This window comes from Hyperolius riggenbachi, chromosome 4, assembly GCF_040937935.1.
Source record: "Hyperolius riggenbachi isolate aHypRig1 chromosome 4, aHypRig1.pri, whole genome shotgun sequence".
Taxonomy (NCBI): domain Eukaryota; kingdom Metazoa; phylum Chordata; class Amphibia; order Anura; family Hyperoliidae; genus Hyperolius; species Hyperolius riggenbachi.
The window spans coordinates 122,552,767-122,568,699 of record NC_090649.1 but is presented as its reverse complement, the minus strand read 5'-3'; the positions used below and the strand labels follow the sequence as shown (position 1 = coordinate 122,568,699).

General features: G+C 44.8%; 1 protein-coding gene across 9 annotated transcripts in view; it reads right to left on the bottom strand.

Annotated features, from left to right (window-relative positions):
* Positions 1-15,933, bottom strand: part of MFF (mitochondrial fission factor) — a 51,277-nt gene that overhangs the window by 15,358 nt on the left and 19,986 nt on the right. For 4 of the 9 annotated variants that reach the window (XM_068280507.1, XM_068280513.1, XM_068280514.1 and 1 more), the window contains 3 exons: positions 6,532-6,743; positions 4,258-4,421; positions 1,532-1,620 (listed from right to left, as the gene is read on the bottom strand). In XM_068280507.1, the coding sequence (XP_068136608.1) occupies positions 1,532-1,620; positions 4,258-4,421; positions 6,532-6,742 (464 nt within the window). In that variant the 5' untranslated portion in view covers position 6,743. The other 5 variants (XM_068280510.1, XM_068280512.1, XM_068280509.1 and 2 more) reach the window with 5 other exon arrangements.

Genomic DNA, 15,933 nt, shown 5'->3' with positions numbered 1-15,933 from the left:
CTTCAGGGGCTGCAAGAAGCCCCAGGTAAGTAACTGGGCCTAACATTTTCACTCAAAATCCCCTCTAAGGCTGTCCATAACTGGAGGTCAACTGGAGGTCATGGCTTTACTACTAGGTTTTCACATTCTATTTTATTTTTTCTAGATTAAGCATATAGTTTCATTTACGGTAACTAAAATATTCCATCATGTCTGAATATGGAAAGGAAAAAAATAGAATGAAAAACAGTAAAACTTTGGATTGCAAGCGCTTTACAAGACAAGAAAAAAGGTTTATGAAATTTTGTCTTGATTAGCAAGCAATGTCTTTGAACACAAGCAAGTGTGTATAAACCGCATAAACCGCAAAAGCTTTGAGTGAGCCTACAGATTCTGTTAGTTATAATAAAAGTCTTCTTATACAATACCTTATCCCGTCTCCCTCATACTGTCACAATTCTTTTCAAAAGTTTAGTGCAGGTTAAAGGACTCAAGGCGAAATATTAAATCAAATTTTACTTACCTTGGGCTGCAGCTCTGATCCTCTACTGTGTCACGCTGGCTTGCCTCTGAGGATCGCTGACCCCAATGGGGTCTTCTGCACGCCTAGGTAATCGTGAGCGTACTGTGCCTGCGCAGTACTACCCATTGGGGTTGGCAATTCTTAGAGGCAGCCAGAGGGACACAAATAATGTCAAAGGGCTGGAAGAAGACTAAGGTAAGTAAAACTACATTTAGTATTTAAAGAGACTCTGAAGCGAGAATAAATCTCGCTTCAGAGCTCATAATCAGCAGGGGCATGTGTGCCCCTGCTAAAACGCCGCTATCGCGCGGCTAAACGGGGGTCCCTTACCTTCAAAATCCCCTCCGTGCAGCGGGGGAGCGCTTCTGCATTGGGGCAGGGCTAACCGCCGCAGCCCTGCCCCACGCGCGTCTGTCACCGCGTATCTCCGCCCTTCCCCCGCCCCTCTCAGTCTTCCTTCACTAAGAGGGAAGGGGGAGAGGCGGCGATGCGCTGCTGATAGACGCGCTGTGAGCTAGGGCTGCAGCCGTTAGCCTCCAGCAGCAGCAAAATCTACGACCATTTTGGTCGTTCATTTTGCGGGGGGGGGGGCTGGGGGTTTGGGGGTGAAGGGAGCCCCGTTTAGCCGCGGGATAGCGGCGTTTTGAATATAAGCACTGAAGCGAGATTTATTCTCGCTTCAGTGTCTCTTTAACCTCATGAGTCCTTTAATTTGTTTGACTGTATCAATTTTTACTTAATACAGTAAAATTAATGCTAAGATTTTATGTTGCTTTTCTCCTGTCGGACTCGGGCTTCTTTTACACTGCAAATCGCACTTCTGATTTCCTTTTTTTAATTGCATCAAAAATCAGAAACCCCATGTAAAATGCATGGCTGCAGTTCTACCAAAACAAATGAAAGCAGAGTAAACTAGAAACAAACCATTAATGGCTTTCATAGTACAAAAGACAAATAATAGGTTCAGAAGTAGATTTTTACTGGAAGCCCATTGTTCAATACCCACAATACAATACATAGAGTACTTACATGGAGTCATTCCGGACCATCTGTCCATTGTGTCGTATGGTGTTTTCACTGACAGATCTTTCCCTTTTCTGCCTTCCCATGTGACGTACCTAAGAGTTTAATGTAAATGACAGACATAGGGATAGTTAGCCGGATCCATCTCATGTCAATACATGTCCACAAGAAAATTATCTGTGGCGAAACCCTTATTCCTGAACTCATCTGATCATGTTGTACAGTCTGTTCAGTTCTCCAAAGCAGATTCCCTTGATGACCACAAACAGCTTGTGATCTTCCAATGACAACAGGGTGAGAAGGATGATTGGATTAAATGTGTGTCCACCATGCATGGTCAGGTGATCAGGGCCATTTCTAATAATCAAGGGAGCTGACAGGAGGTCTGCAGACAATATAACAGAAGATTGTCTTCTCATGGTTATCAAAAAAGCATGAGCCATCTCTTACATTGTAAGGCTTACAAGATAGACAATAGATGGGTTTATTGAACAATAAAGTACATAAAGAGTGGTCTTCAAAATAATAACCCCAACATTTCAGAAATCTTAATAAAGTCCAAGAAACAAATCCAAGAGAATGAGGTGACTTCAGAAAGGAAAAAGAATGATAAAGGCAAAATCTTAGAAAATGGAAAATGTCAAATAAAACATATGTAGGGCCTGGACCTTCCAACAAGGGATGTAACAGAATTACTAAGTAAACATGAGAGGTATATGGAGGCTGCCATATTTATTTCCTTTTAAGCAATACCAGATGCCTGGCTATCCTGCTGATACTCTGCTTCTAATACTTTTAGCCAAAGTCCATGAACAAGCATGCAGCATATTAGGAGTTTCTGACATTAAATGTCAGATCTGACAAGATTAGCTGCATGCTTGTTTCTGGTGTTATTCAGACACTACAGCAGCCAAATAGACCAGCAGGGCTGCCAGGCAACTGGTAATGTTTAAAAAGGAAAACACATATGGCAGCCTTCATCTTCCTCTCATTACAGTTGTCCTTTAAAGAGAAACCGTCACCAAGAATTGAACTTCATCCCAATCAGTAGTTGATACCCCCTTTTACATGAGAAATCTATTCCTTTTCACAAACAGACCATCAGGGGGTGCTGTATGGCTGATATTGTGGTGAAACCCCTCCCACAAGACACTCTGAGGACCATGGTACTCCTGGCAGTTTCCTCTCTGTGAACCTTGTTGCATTGTGGGAAATAGCTGTTTACAGCTGTTTCCAACTGCCAAAACAGCAGGCAGCAGCTACATCACCTGCCAGGAGTAAAATGTCACCATGTAATAAGTGTCAGAATGTAAATCAGGGATTTAAAAGATTTTACAATGGGCAAACACTGACTACATCATTTATACATAATTATTGTAATAATGAAGCACTTTTTTATTGCATTATTTTCACTGGAGTTCCTCTTTAAGGTCCAAGTAAGAGTGATATGGTGGATGCCATGTTTGTTTATTTCATTTTAAAATATAGCAGTTGTCTGGCAGTCCTGCTGATCTCTTTGGCTATAGAAGTTTCTGAATCACACAACTGAACTTAGTCAGACTTCACAGGGTCTATGGCTAGAAAAGTATTAGAGGCAGAGGATCAGCAGGACTGTAGCATTGCTTAGAAGGAAGGTTCTGAGGTTAAAAAAAAAAAAAACAAAAAAAAAAAAACAGATCTACTTACCTGGAGCTTCCTCCAGCCCCTGGAGGGCTATCTGTCCCTTGCTGCAGCTCTGGTGTCCCAGGATGCCCTCCCTTGCAGATGCCGACCTCGCCAGGTCGGCATCTACTGCGCCTGCGATGCTCACGTGGTCTGGAGCGCAGTAGTTCTACGCAGGCACAGAACTACTGTGCTAGCCCAGAACGCCCCAGACCACGTGAGCAGCGCTTGCGCAAGTGCAGTAGATAATCTCCAACAGAGGAGATCCTGGAACAGTGGAGCTGCGTCAAGGGACACATAGCCTTCCAGGGGCTGGAGGAAGCCCCAGGTAAGTAGATCTGTTTTGTTTTACCTCGGATGTTTCTTTTAAAAGGAAATAAATATGTTGGCCTCCATAGTCCTCTCACTTCAGATGTGCTATAGGCTGGATTCACACTGTGCACATTGCATAATGCAAGTGTGAGTTGCAATGGACATTACACACTTCCTCTAGCCCCATGTACTCTGTGGGCTCCCTGGCTGTCTTTCTGGGTGGCTCCATCCTTCAGCAATCTTCTCAATAAGGAAAGCTACAGGTGCACCAGCCAGGCAGTGCACAGTGCAGCCCACCTGAAGGCTTACTAACAGAAGTTTTCTGAAGGACAGAGCCGCCCGGGAGGACAGGGAGGGAGCCCACCAATTACATGGAGCTAAAGGAAGCTTCAGGTAAGTATAAATTGTTTTAATCATTTTATCTCAGGTACACTTTAAACTCTTGAACTCGCTCCATGTCCCCCTCCCCTATGCGGTCATCTCTGCACCTTTTCCCCCTTAGGTCGCAGCCACTGCCGTTGCACCTTCCATTGCTGCTGCTATGAACATGGTTATCATATTATCATTACTACTGGTTACTGCTATTGTTATCCTCTTATTTTTGTTATTTTAATTCTGCTGCTGCTGTACCCTGTGGTTTTATGCTCTGCTGTTGCCAAAATCAGTTCTGGGCACAATCCAGTCGTGCTTGGCCAATAAAATCTGATTGTGAAGTTTCACTTCTTTTCATTGTAGCCTTAAAAAATGTTAATGCTTGCCTCTTCATTGGTTGGTGTGGACCTTTCCAGGTCCAGGAAGTCTAGTGGTCTCTCACTGAGGGTAAGGACCCGTGGTGGAGTCTTCAAAGCCAAAGGTTCAAAAGGAGTGGTCTGAATTAGATCCAGGTCTGCAGGCCTCGAGAAAGAGCCATCTTCACTCTGACCTGTTAAAAAAAATGGGTTTTCACAGACTAAAAAACACCATAGACAGACCACCATTATGGGTTACCAGCTAATGTGACACTAGATACCACTTTACAGTATAGAGATACAGCAGTAGCATTCTTGCCATTGCAGAGCTGACCATTTGGCTCCATCTTTACCACAAAATCTATGTACTGTCTTGCTTTCTCCCTGTTTCTGTGCGATTTCCCTGCAAGTGCTTATCCAGAACGGGAAGCTGCCATCCAATTTGGCTTTCACCAAATGTCTGGCAGTTATGGCTGCCTTTCGCATTTTCTGAAATGCACCTGAAACAAGTCTGTGGCCTTAGTGCTTTCAGAACACAAGACCTGCATACTTGTTCTCGGTGATTAGGAAAGTGTTACAGGCAGACAATCTGCAAAGCAATCAAGAAAGTTGCATCATCTATAGATATCAAAGATGAGAGGCAAAGTTCCGGCACTAGCAGAAATCCTCAGGAGGAAAAAAAAATAAAAAAATAAGACAAGATGTCCACAATCTCAAGTCACCAAACAGTTTAGACCAGTGTTTCTCCACTGTTCCAACGCAATAACCCCCTATCACAATACAGGTCCAGCCAAGTACCCCCGGAACTTAAACTATGGCACATATACAGGGCCGGCGCTTACATAAAGGCAAACTGGGCAATTGCTCAGGGCCACGAGCCAGCTGCTGGGCACCCACAGGCCTCTTCCAATGTGAATAGTGGTCCCCCGGGGCCCTTGCAGAGTATGCACAGTGGAGCGCACTCACCTTGCCCAGCCAGCAAGTTTCTCCTTCACGGTGAGCCTCCATCTTTGCACCAGGAAGATGAAGGTGGAGGCTCACTGAGTGAAGGAGAAGTGCACCGGCCGGACCAGGTGAGTGTGCTCCGCTGTGCATACTCTGCAGGGGACCACTATTCACACTGAGGGGGCCCAGCAGCCATCTCAAGGGCCCTGGGGAGGGGGGGGGGGGTCAGGGGGCCCATGACCACACTGTAGGTGACAATGGCCCTGCACATATACAATACAAATTCATGTGTGTGGTGAGGGGGGGGGGGGGGGGAAGAGAGAGAGAGAGAGAGAGAGAGAGAGAGAGAGAGAGAGAGAGAGAGACACATCTTCCTACCTGCACTTTTCATGCATTGCTCTGTTCAGAGCGATTCTCCCACATGATGAGAGGGGGTTCTGGAATGGGGCAGGTATGTATTGGTGGGGTGGGGGGCTGTTATGATAGATGTAGGTGCACCCGGCTGGTTCTGGCTGCTACCTCAGTGCACAATAAGTAGAAAACCTGCCCGCAGTCACATGATCTGTTGCAAGGCAACATAAGATACACAACCCCTTGCAAAAGTGCAGCCGGGCATTGACTAGCCCTGAATATCACTTTCTCATTAAGAGTGAGTGAGTGAGTGAGTGAGTGAGTGAGTGAGTGAGTGTGTGTGTGTGTGTGTGTGTGTATTATTTTGAGCATTTGCCCAGCTACCCAAATGCCTGAAACCACCTTTCCCGATAAATGTGGATTTACCACGACAGATTATGTGATTCTATTGACATTAGAGTAAACAGCTGCAGTGTTATACCCTGTACCCAAGCTGTCATTTCTTAAAGAACACCTGAAGTGACTTGTTGAGATCAACATAGGTACATATAATACTATCCCTACTAATAAATTGTCTGGGGTCTCTTTCCCTTTCTGTTTTCCAGTACAGCAAGTGTTAAACTAGAGTTATCAATGCAATTGAGTTTATGGACAGCTTGTTTCCTGAAACTTGAATAGAAGCCAAAAAAATGTTTATCTGCGTGGGAGAAGGCATCTGATAAGGTTTTGATGCTGGAAATTTGAAGAGGGTCATAACTTCTATTGCTGTTTTGTAGCTCAGCAAGGCAGATTTGTCACAGCTGCTGTTTACCATCTAAATCCTTAAACTGAACATAAAAATATGAGACTCAGTTCTAAGTTATATTTACCTTTAGTAAAACATATAAAATTAATCTCATAAGTTTATTTTCACTTCACGTTTCCTTTAAGCTCGCTGGCTACCTGGCTGCTTGCTACCCAAGTCATGGAATGGTCTGTGAAAAGCTCATGTAATACAAAAATACTCACCTGCGACCACAATCCTCTCCGGAACCTGCATTATGGCACCGGGGAAAGCAAGGTCACTATCTGCCATGGAATCTGCATTACTTGGAGCAACCTTCAGCTTCTCTGGGACCCTCATTCTCTGACTGATACCCTCTGTATACTCAATCTCATACTGCATACGATTGATTTCAGCCATTTCTGCTGCAGGAGGGGAGAAGCCTGCACCGTTCATCCTTAGAATGGGAGAAAAGCAAAAATATACATGTGTGATGAAAAAAAAAAATCATAAGCAAAACACTTAGGAATCCATCGGTTTCATAACCCAAACTGCATGCTAGTGAATCTGTGTCATGACATTAATTAGAAAGCAGCTTAGAAAGTGATCAGAGTAACAGTGCAAACATTGATGCCTACTAATTACCAATGCTCACCATTGAAAACCTCATTATATATCCCTGCGGGACCAACACCCAACGATAATGCCATTGAAACAGATCTCTTTAGAGTGCTATAAACATGATGAGCACTGCAGAGAAAATATGATGCATGAAGCAGAATTAGATGAGCTATATTGGAGACTGGCATTTATTACAGTATGTATAGAATACTCTGGGAAACAGCAAGGTTTGACATGAATAATAAATTAGTGTCATCAATGCTAGAGAAACAAAATGGGGGTGCCAAGAATGAACACCACCCTGCAATGCACTTTTAGTTAAAGGGATCCTGTGCTATTGTGGAAGTTAGCCACAAAGATATCATAAAAGCCCAGAACCTTTAGTGTTTACCGAGTACAGAAGGTTAGAACATGTCAGAGCTCTCTCTTTATCCCCACGTATTTCTAGGCCCTGTGAGAACCAGCACAGAAATAAAAAGGTAATTTGTGACAAGACATCAAATTAATTTCTACTACTTTAAAATACATTTTGCTAGCAAATCTCTAGAGAGAGTGAAAGTAACAACCTCAGCTAACCAGAAGAATATTACAAATATGGGTGGGGTCTTTAATGCCACTTATTGTCTACACCAGTGGTTCTCAAACTTTTCTGGGTAAAGGCAGCCTGGATGACTCAAATTCTTTTCAAGGCAGCCCTTGACAAAAACAATTTTGGTCACCATATTAGGCATCAAATCCCCTCGAGACCCTGGGCTATTTCCAATTATGTTTGTGAAGTCAAGGAGAATTCTGCCTTATTATGCTTGGGGATTTATGGGAGGGCCTTGGGTAGAGTCCTCCCTTAAAATTCCCAAGCATAATGAGACAGACTATCTCCAAAATCCGCACAGACATAATTATGCAGAATTGCCTGCCCCCCCCCAACACAATTTGGCATAGCCCTCCAAACATATGCAGGCAGAGCTCCACCCAAAGAAATGCATAGGGAGTGCTAGGGAGGGGAGAGTGAGCAGAGTGAAGGTGCTGGGGAGCAGAGTAAGGGGTGGTGGGGAGCAGAGTGAGACTCCATCATACACTGACATAATGGTACAGTGATAACTCAAGCACAGGCTTTGGAGTCAATATGGTTTAGGTGACCCAATGAGAAACCCCATAGGGAAATTCCACTAACGTGACTGGGTGGACAAGCACCCTCTCACACCTCTAGGTTTCAGATAAGTTATACAGTAGAATCTCATTATGGTAAACTCTGATACAGTAAACCTTTGGCTATAGTAAACTCTCTCCCTAGGTCCCAGCAAATGCACCAGTATTTATATACAATGTATGACAAATTCTGATATAGTAAACTTCTGGTATAGAAAATTACTTGGCCAGGTCCCTTGAATTTTATTATAAAGGGATTATACTGTAGTAATAATATGCCTACACTATTTGGCCAATTAGACTGCTAGCAGTTGTAGACGTTTCTGTGATTGTAGAACTGTACCCTATGGCAGTGATGGCTAACCTTGGCACTCCAGCTGTGGTGGAACTACAAGTCCCATGAGACATTGCAATATTCTGACAGCTCTAAGCATAACTCGGGGAGGCAGAGGCATGATGGGATTTGTAGTTTTGTCACAGCTGGAGTGCCAAGGTTAGCCATCACTGCCCTATGGACTTTTGCACCAGGTCACCTGAACCATACTAGCTCCCAGTCATCACCCAGCACTCTAATATGTCTTATAGAGAAGGTGGCACCATATAAAAGCAATAGTTTAGCCTTCTGGAGCGATTTCTAGAAGGCGCATGTGGCATTCTCATTGTGGCTGTCGCAGACACTTAGCCACAACTTGAAAAGGACGCGATTGTGGGGAAACAGCATAGGGTTCTGGGATGTGCCATAACTATTGTGGAGGAACTTCTTCCAATTTATTGCACTTCCTATTCTTCCCTACAAGAGGGAGGTGAGGCCCAAGGACGACATACAGACTCAAAGAAAGCACAGCAGTAGTCTACTTTAGGGGACCCGGCAGGAAACCTCATAGAGAAATTCAGCTAATGTCATTGGTAGGGCGGCAGCCTCTTGAACTGCTAGGTTTCCAAAAGGTTGAAGTAAACTACTCCTCCACACTATTTAGCCAGTCACAATGCTTTGTGCTGTAAGAAGGTACAGTGATTGGAGAACTGTTGCTTATGAGGATTCCTGCTGGGTCCCCTAAAAAAGACCAGCGCCAAAACCACTGCTGGGATTGGGAGGAGTCACATGACCTCTGAAATTGAGTCTCTAGACGATTATGCGCTAGGTGTGGAGCGCAGCGGCTTTTCTGCATCTTAGCTAATTAGGGGTGGGAGGAAGAAAAAAAACATTATTTGTGGACATGGACTTTAAAAATCCACCCATATAAGTATTGCAGCCGTTAGACCATAAGGTGATACAGTAAAGCAAAGGATGTCCCGGAGAAAGGAAAAATGGAAGATCTCAACAGGCAAACAGCAGTAGAAACCCCTTTCCATACAAGTGGACTTTAAAGTATGCATCCCTACAAGTGACCATTTCAGCAATATGACAAAGTGGTTCTAAGTAGGTCGACAGGGCAGGTTTGCCAAAAGAAAAATTGGAAGCAAAACTGGTGCAAATGTAAGACATAATCAGAAGCATGTTGTCCTTCCATTCTACCTCAATGTCTATCTAATCTCAAACAGCCAGAAAAATACTAAAAGAGAACCTATAACACAAAACAGTACATTTTATCTGTTATCTTATTGAATAGATCGGGCTGACAATGGGCCACAGGATGCATCCAGCATCCCTCCCTATTTATCTCCCTTCCCCCCAACTAACGGGCAGGTCAAGTCACCATTGTGACAGAGTAATAATGACCCACAGAGCTGCCTGCAGGATGCAGTCACACGGGGGCCCCCTCTGGCTATACGTGTCATGTATGGATAGTTGGATACATAATCACTGCTGGCCGCACTAAGTGACGGTCACCGTGCAACTGTCCCCGCTCACCCAGCACTTACTGGCTACCGTCCTACAGGTACTCCGCTTGCCGGTGATGACCCTGTTCGGCCGCCGTATAACGGAAGCTGGATGAATTCTGTCAAGTGACGACAGCGGAGCTAGAGGGCGTTTCACATTCGCAGTGACAGAATGACGTCGTTACTGACGAGTACAGGCGCCGTTTTGCTGAACTGGCCTCTTGCTAAGCATATTACTAGTAGGGAAAGTACCGGTGTAGTGTCAGAATGGGCAGCCAAACAGATTGGACAGCCCCGCATGCGCAGTAGGACCCTGTGTCCCATTAAATTACGCAGCCACGTAAAACGTCCTAAATATCTCCGCTTTCACACCACGTACACTCCCGAATTTTCAGGGGAGGGAGCGGACCCCCAGATCTAGCTCTGTGCTGAATTGCAGCCCCCGAGCCCCGCTGGTTCCCGAGACTGATTGCAGCAAACCTATCTCAGGAACTAGCGGGGCTCGGGGGCTGCAATTCGACACAGAGCTAGATCTGGGGGTCCCCTCCCTACCCTAAAAATTTCGCGAGTGCACGTGGTGTGAAAGCGGAGATATTTCAGGTAAATAATGTCTAACTTCCCACGGAGCATGCGTGATACTCAGTGAGGAAGGCTGCTTCCGGGCTGCCCATTCTGACATTACACCGGCAGTACACTAGATGGCGGTGTAGACCCGCACGTCGTTGAAGCTGATGGAAAATGTCATGATAGTGAAAGGCCTCGATTCATAAAAGTGCTGTCGGGAAGGTAACGTGGAGCGGGGAAACACTGCTGTCGGTATTTCCGTATTCAGGGTGGTAATTCATAAAAATGTTTCTAGTTGTGACAGGCGTGCGGAGATATTCCGCTGTAGGCAGGCGTTAGGCTGTCGGGAGACATGCGGAAACAGGAGAAGCAGGCGGAATCCCTCCGTGCGGTGTTCTCTCTGCAGCCAGGGCCGGTTTAAGCAACAATGGGGCCCCAGGGCAAAATAAACCTTGGGGCCCCCCCCCCCAACATATGCCCCGGAACAAAAATTGGCATTAGGGGACCTGTTTTGCAGCTGGTATAGTCGGGGTGTGAAGTCCTAATCGGTCGGAGCTCCACATTCTGGCTATCCCAGCCTGCATGGGGGACAAGGGGTTAAAAAGGTTCAGGAGGGGGGACCCCACATAATTAAAAAAAAAAAAAATTTCCCACACTCTAAACATAAAAAAAAAAAAAATTGGGAAAATAGGAAAAAATGCCAGGGATCTTCATACAGCCATATTGTGGCTGTATAGCGATCCCTGGCCAAAGCGCTGCGGCTGCGTATGGACCCCCTGGAAACCCCGTCAGGAAATTTATCGCGCTTTCGTTTGATGCATGTAAAATTACACTACCGTTAGGTTTGCTACTAAAAGTGACATTTACCGCATTTAAAAGTATACTTTTTTCCTTTGAAACTTTAGAATCGATTTTCTCAAAAACTATAAGGTCTTTTTGAAAAATTGTTTTTTCCTCTTATTCCTAATGATCTCCTTAACATATCCTGCAAATTTAGGGTTTCTAGCATTTAAGGTGGATTTGCTATTAACCATTAAAGTCGGCAGGTTTTTAAATGTGTATTTTTTTTTCCTTTGAAACTTTAAAATCGATTTTCTCAAAAACTATAAGGCCGATTTGAAAAAAAATTTTTTCCTCTTGTAGCCACTGGGGGCCCCTACAAGCTCTGGGGCCCTGGGGCAGCTGCCTCCTTTGCCTTAATGGTAGCGCCGGCCCTGTCTGCAGCTGCTTGGGAGGTCTGTCCCATTCACTGCAATGTATTCCGCACGCTTCTCGCCACATCAGAGGTAGCGGTAATACCCGTCCGCATACCGCTACCTCTAATCTTTATGAATTGACTACTTGTTACTTTTGCTATGATAATCACCGTGCAAGACGGTGATTGATCACTCTGCTCGCGAATGTCGGCTTTTCATGCAGAAAAAGCCTTTATGAATACAGATTTTGCTGTGTGGTCGGTAAGGTGAGGCCATAGGAGGACGCACAGAAAAGAGTAACCGCCACTCAAGAACTATAAAAATGCAAAACTTTATTGATCAGATATAGCAATTCACTAAAAGACGGGTAACCCCTCAACCAAATAACCCCCCCCCCCCAAAAAAAAAAGACTGCATAGGGTATCATTCACAGAGGGAGCGCTCCCCACCATACACACAACAATCACACCACACAACCAACCACAGGCTGACAAAATGTTTTTCCCTAAAGGCCTGTTTCCACTACACGCAGATTGGATGCAGAAAAACTGACTCCGATGAATGCCTATGGGCCTGTTTCCACCAAACGCGATTTTTCTGATGCAGATTTTCCCATAGACATTCATTGAAGTCAGTTTTTCTGCATCCAATCTGCGTGTAGTGGAAACAGGCCCTTATACGCCCTCTGGGCTCTTCTTATGATTGGTACCTCCAACAGATTGAAAAAGCCATGATTGCTTCACTCATCAAAGATTGACAACCTATCCAAACACTTCAGGCACTGTCCTGCATCCCGCTGAGCCACCTATTTTTCAAACAACAGCCAAAGCTATATGACAACAGCTCTGCCCTACCCTGCAGCGGCGGCCACAGTCACTTTCAATTATAGCAAGTCTTCAAATATCCGCTCAGTGGCGGCAATGGATATTACCTTCAAGTCCCAATGTCACTGAAGCGTGCTTACTGTTCCACTGCGGCGTCCCGCAGTTACCAGGTACCCAGTCTCAGCGGCGCTGGCTATAGGGAGGACGCCAGGCTCTCAACCTACGTGTATGATGGGGAAGCTTCCCGCTACCACAACCACAACATTTTTTTGGGACAGTCTGTTACTATCCCAATTATCCACACAAGTGCAATCAATAAGATTGGCCAATCTAGATTGTATGGTTGGTGGTGTGGTGTGATTGTTGTGTGTATGGTGGGGAGCGCTCCCGCTGTGATACCCTATGCAGTGTTTTATGGGAGGAGGGTTATTGGGTGAAGGGTTACCAGTCTTTTAGGGAATTGCTATACCTGATCAATAAAGTTTTGCATTTTTATAGTTCTTGAGTGGCGGTCACTCTTTTCTGTGCGTTCTACTGTTTTTCAAGTGGACCTGCCTTCCCCAAAATAATTTGGGTGAACTAATGTTTGAAGGACCAGTGCACCAGGTTTACAATTTTTGCTAATGATAGGAGGACTAGAGTTCACATGTGAATCATTTATAAGGGCAATAGTCCCTAAAGATGCACTATGCAACAGGCATCCAATCCAGAAAAGATTGGTACATCCCTGAGATCAAGAAGGGAGTAGCACAATTTTTTTTTAAATTTACTTTGCATAATTCAGATATACAGATTGCCCAGCAAGCTCACGCTGAACCAGAACTCCTAGGAGTGTGTAAGGGGCTAAAAAGGACCAAAAAAACCCTTTTACTTAAAGAGGAACTCCAGTGAAAATAATGTAATAAAAAAGTGCTTAATTTTTAAAATAATTATGTATAAATGATTTAGTCAGTGTTTGCCCATTGTAAAATCTTTCCTCTCGCTGATTGACATTCTGACATTTATCACATGGTGACATTTTTACTGCTGTCAGGTGATGTCACTGGAAGTAGCTGCTGCTTACTTTTTTGGGCAGTTATAACAAAACAGCTATTTCCCACAATGCAACGATATTCACAGGCAGGAAACTGCCAGGACTGTTGTCCTCACAGTTTCTTGTGGGAGGGGTTTCACCACAATATCAGCCATACAGAGCCCCCTGATTGTCCGTTTGTGAAAAGGAATAGATTTATCATGTAAAAGGGGGTATCAGCTACTAATTGAGATGAAGTTCAATTCTTGGTTACGGGCATGGGCGTCCGCAGAAAATTTTCCAGGGGGGGGCAAAAAGTGGGGAGTTAAAAATTTGGGCTGGTGTTGTGTGGCAAAAAATGGAGCTACGTACGCGCGCCGTGCCGAAAAATGGGTGTGGTCATGAACCAGAATGTGGGTGTGGTCGTGGGTGGAGACAAGTTTACATGAACTAAGCAATGGTGGGACATTAGATTAGGACAGTGGTGGCGAACCTTTTGGAGGTCGAGTGTCCAAACTGCAAAGTCACTTTACTATCACAAAGTGCCAACAGCAATTTAAACTAAATACAAACGTTTTAACTCATACATGAACATTATGGAAAATTAAGTTGAAAATAAACTGTGAAGATAAACAATTTCATCCATCGTACTCCTGAAAAAAATTATTCATTTTTTTTAGAACCTCCCAGTTTCATTTTCTGTTTTAAAAAGCAGAAAAAGTAGGTTTAATGCTATTGTCTCATATGATGATGATTCAGCTTTTTCCATAGTCTCGCAGTTAGCAATCATGTGACCCCCAACAAGACAAATTCAGCAATCATGAGGCCCCCCCCCATCAAGACAAATTCAGCAATCATGAGGCCCCCAACATGACCAACTCAGCAATCATGAGGCCCCCAACAAGACAAATTCAGCAATCATGAGGCCCCCAACAAGACAAATTCAGCAATCATGAGGCCCCCAACAAGACAAATTCAGCAATCTTGAGGCCCCCAACAAATCATGAGGCCCCCAACAAGACAAAGTCAGTAACCATGAGGCCCGCAACAAGACAAATTCAGCAGTCATGAGGCACATAAATAGACAGCTTTTCACATAAATAGGCAGAATGCCCCCTTAATATGTAGACACCTCTCACCTGGCAGCAGTTCCCCAAAATACACTCAATCTGACAGCAGTGGTTCCCCAAAAATAGGTAGCCCCAGGTCTATAGGTGTCCCCAGAATAGGTGGCCAGCGGTATAGATGTCCCCAGAACTGGTAGCCAGGGGTAGAGATGTCCCCAGAACAGGTAGCCAGGGGTATATGTGCCCAGTATATGTAGGCAAGGGTATATGTCCCAGTATATGTAGGCAGGGGGTATATGTCCCAGTATATGTAGCCAGGGGGATATGTCCCAGTATATGTAGGCAGGGGTATATGTCCCAGTATATGTAGCCAGGGGGATATGTCCCAGTATATGTAGGCAGGGGTATATGTCCCAGTATATGTAGCCAGGGGTATATGTCCCAGTATATGTAGGCGGGGGTATATGTCCCAGTATATGTAGGCAGGGGTATATGTCCCAGTATATGTAGGCAAGGGGTATATGTCCCAGTATATGTAGGCAGGTGTATATGTCCCAGTATATGTAGGCAGGGGTATATGTCCCAGTATATGTAGGCAGGGGTATATGTCCCAGTATATGTAGGCAGGGGTATATGTCCCAGACAGTATATGTAGGCAGGGGTATATGTAGGCAGGGGTATATGTCCCAGACAGTATATGTAGGCAGGGGTATATGTCCCAGACAGTATATGTAGGCAGGGGTATATGTCCCAGACAGTATATGTAGGCAGGGGTATATGTCCCAGACAGTATATGTAGGCAGGGGTATATGTCCCAGTATATGTAGGCAGGGGTATATGTCCCAGTATATGTAGGCAGGGGTATATGTCCCAGACAGTATATGTAGGCAGGGGTATATGTCCCAGACAGTATATGTAGGCAGGGGTATATGTAGGCAGGGGTATATGTCCCAGTATATGTAGGCAGGGGTATATGTCCCAGACAGTATATGTAGGCAGGGGTATATGTCCCAGACAGTATATGTAGGCAGGGGTATATGTCCCAGACAGTATATGTAGGCAGGGGTATATGTCCCAGTATATGTAGGCAGGGGTATATGTCCCAGTATATGTAGGCAGGGGTATATGTCCCAGACAGTATATGTAGGCAGGGGTATATGTCCCAGACAGTATATGTAGGCAGGGGTATATGTAGGCAGGGGTATATGTCCCAGTATATGTAGGCAGGGGTATATGTCCCAGACAGTATATGTAGGCAGGGGTATATGTCCCAGACAGTATATGTAGGCAGGGGTATATGTCCCAGACAGTATATGTAGGCAGGGGTATATGTCCCAGTATATGTAGGCAGGGGTATATGTCCCAGTATATGTAGGCAGGGGTATATGTCCCGGTA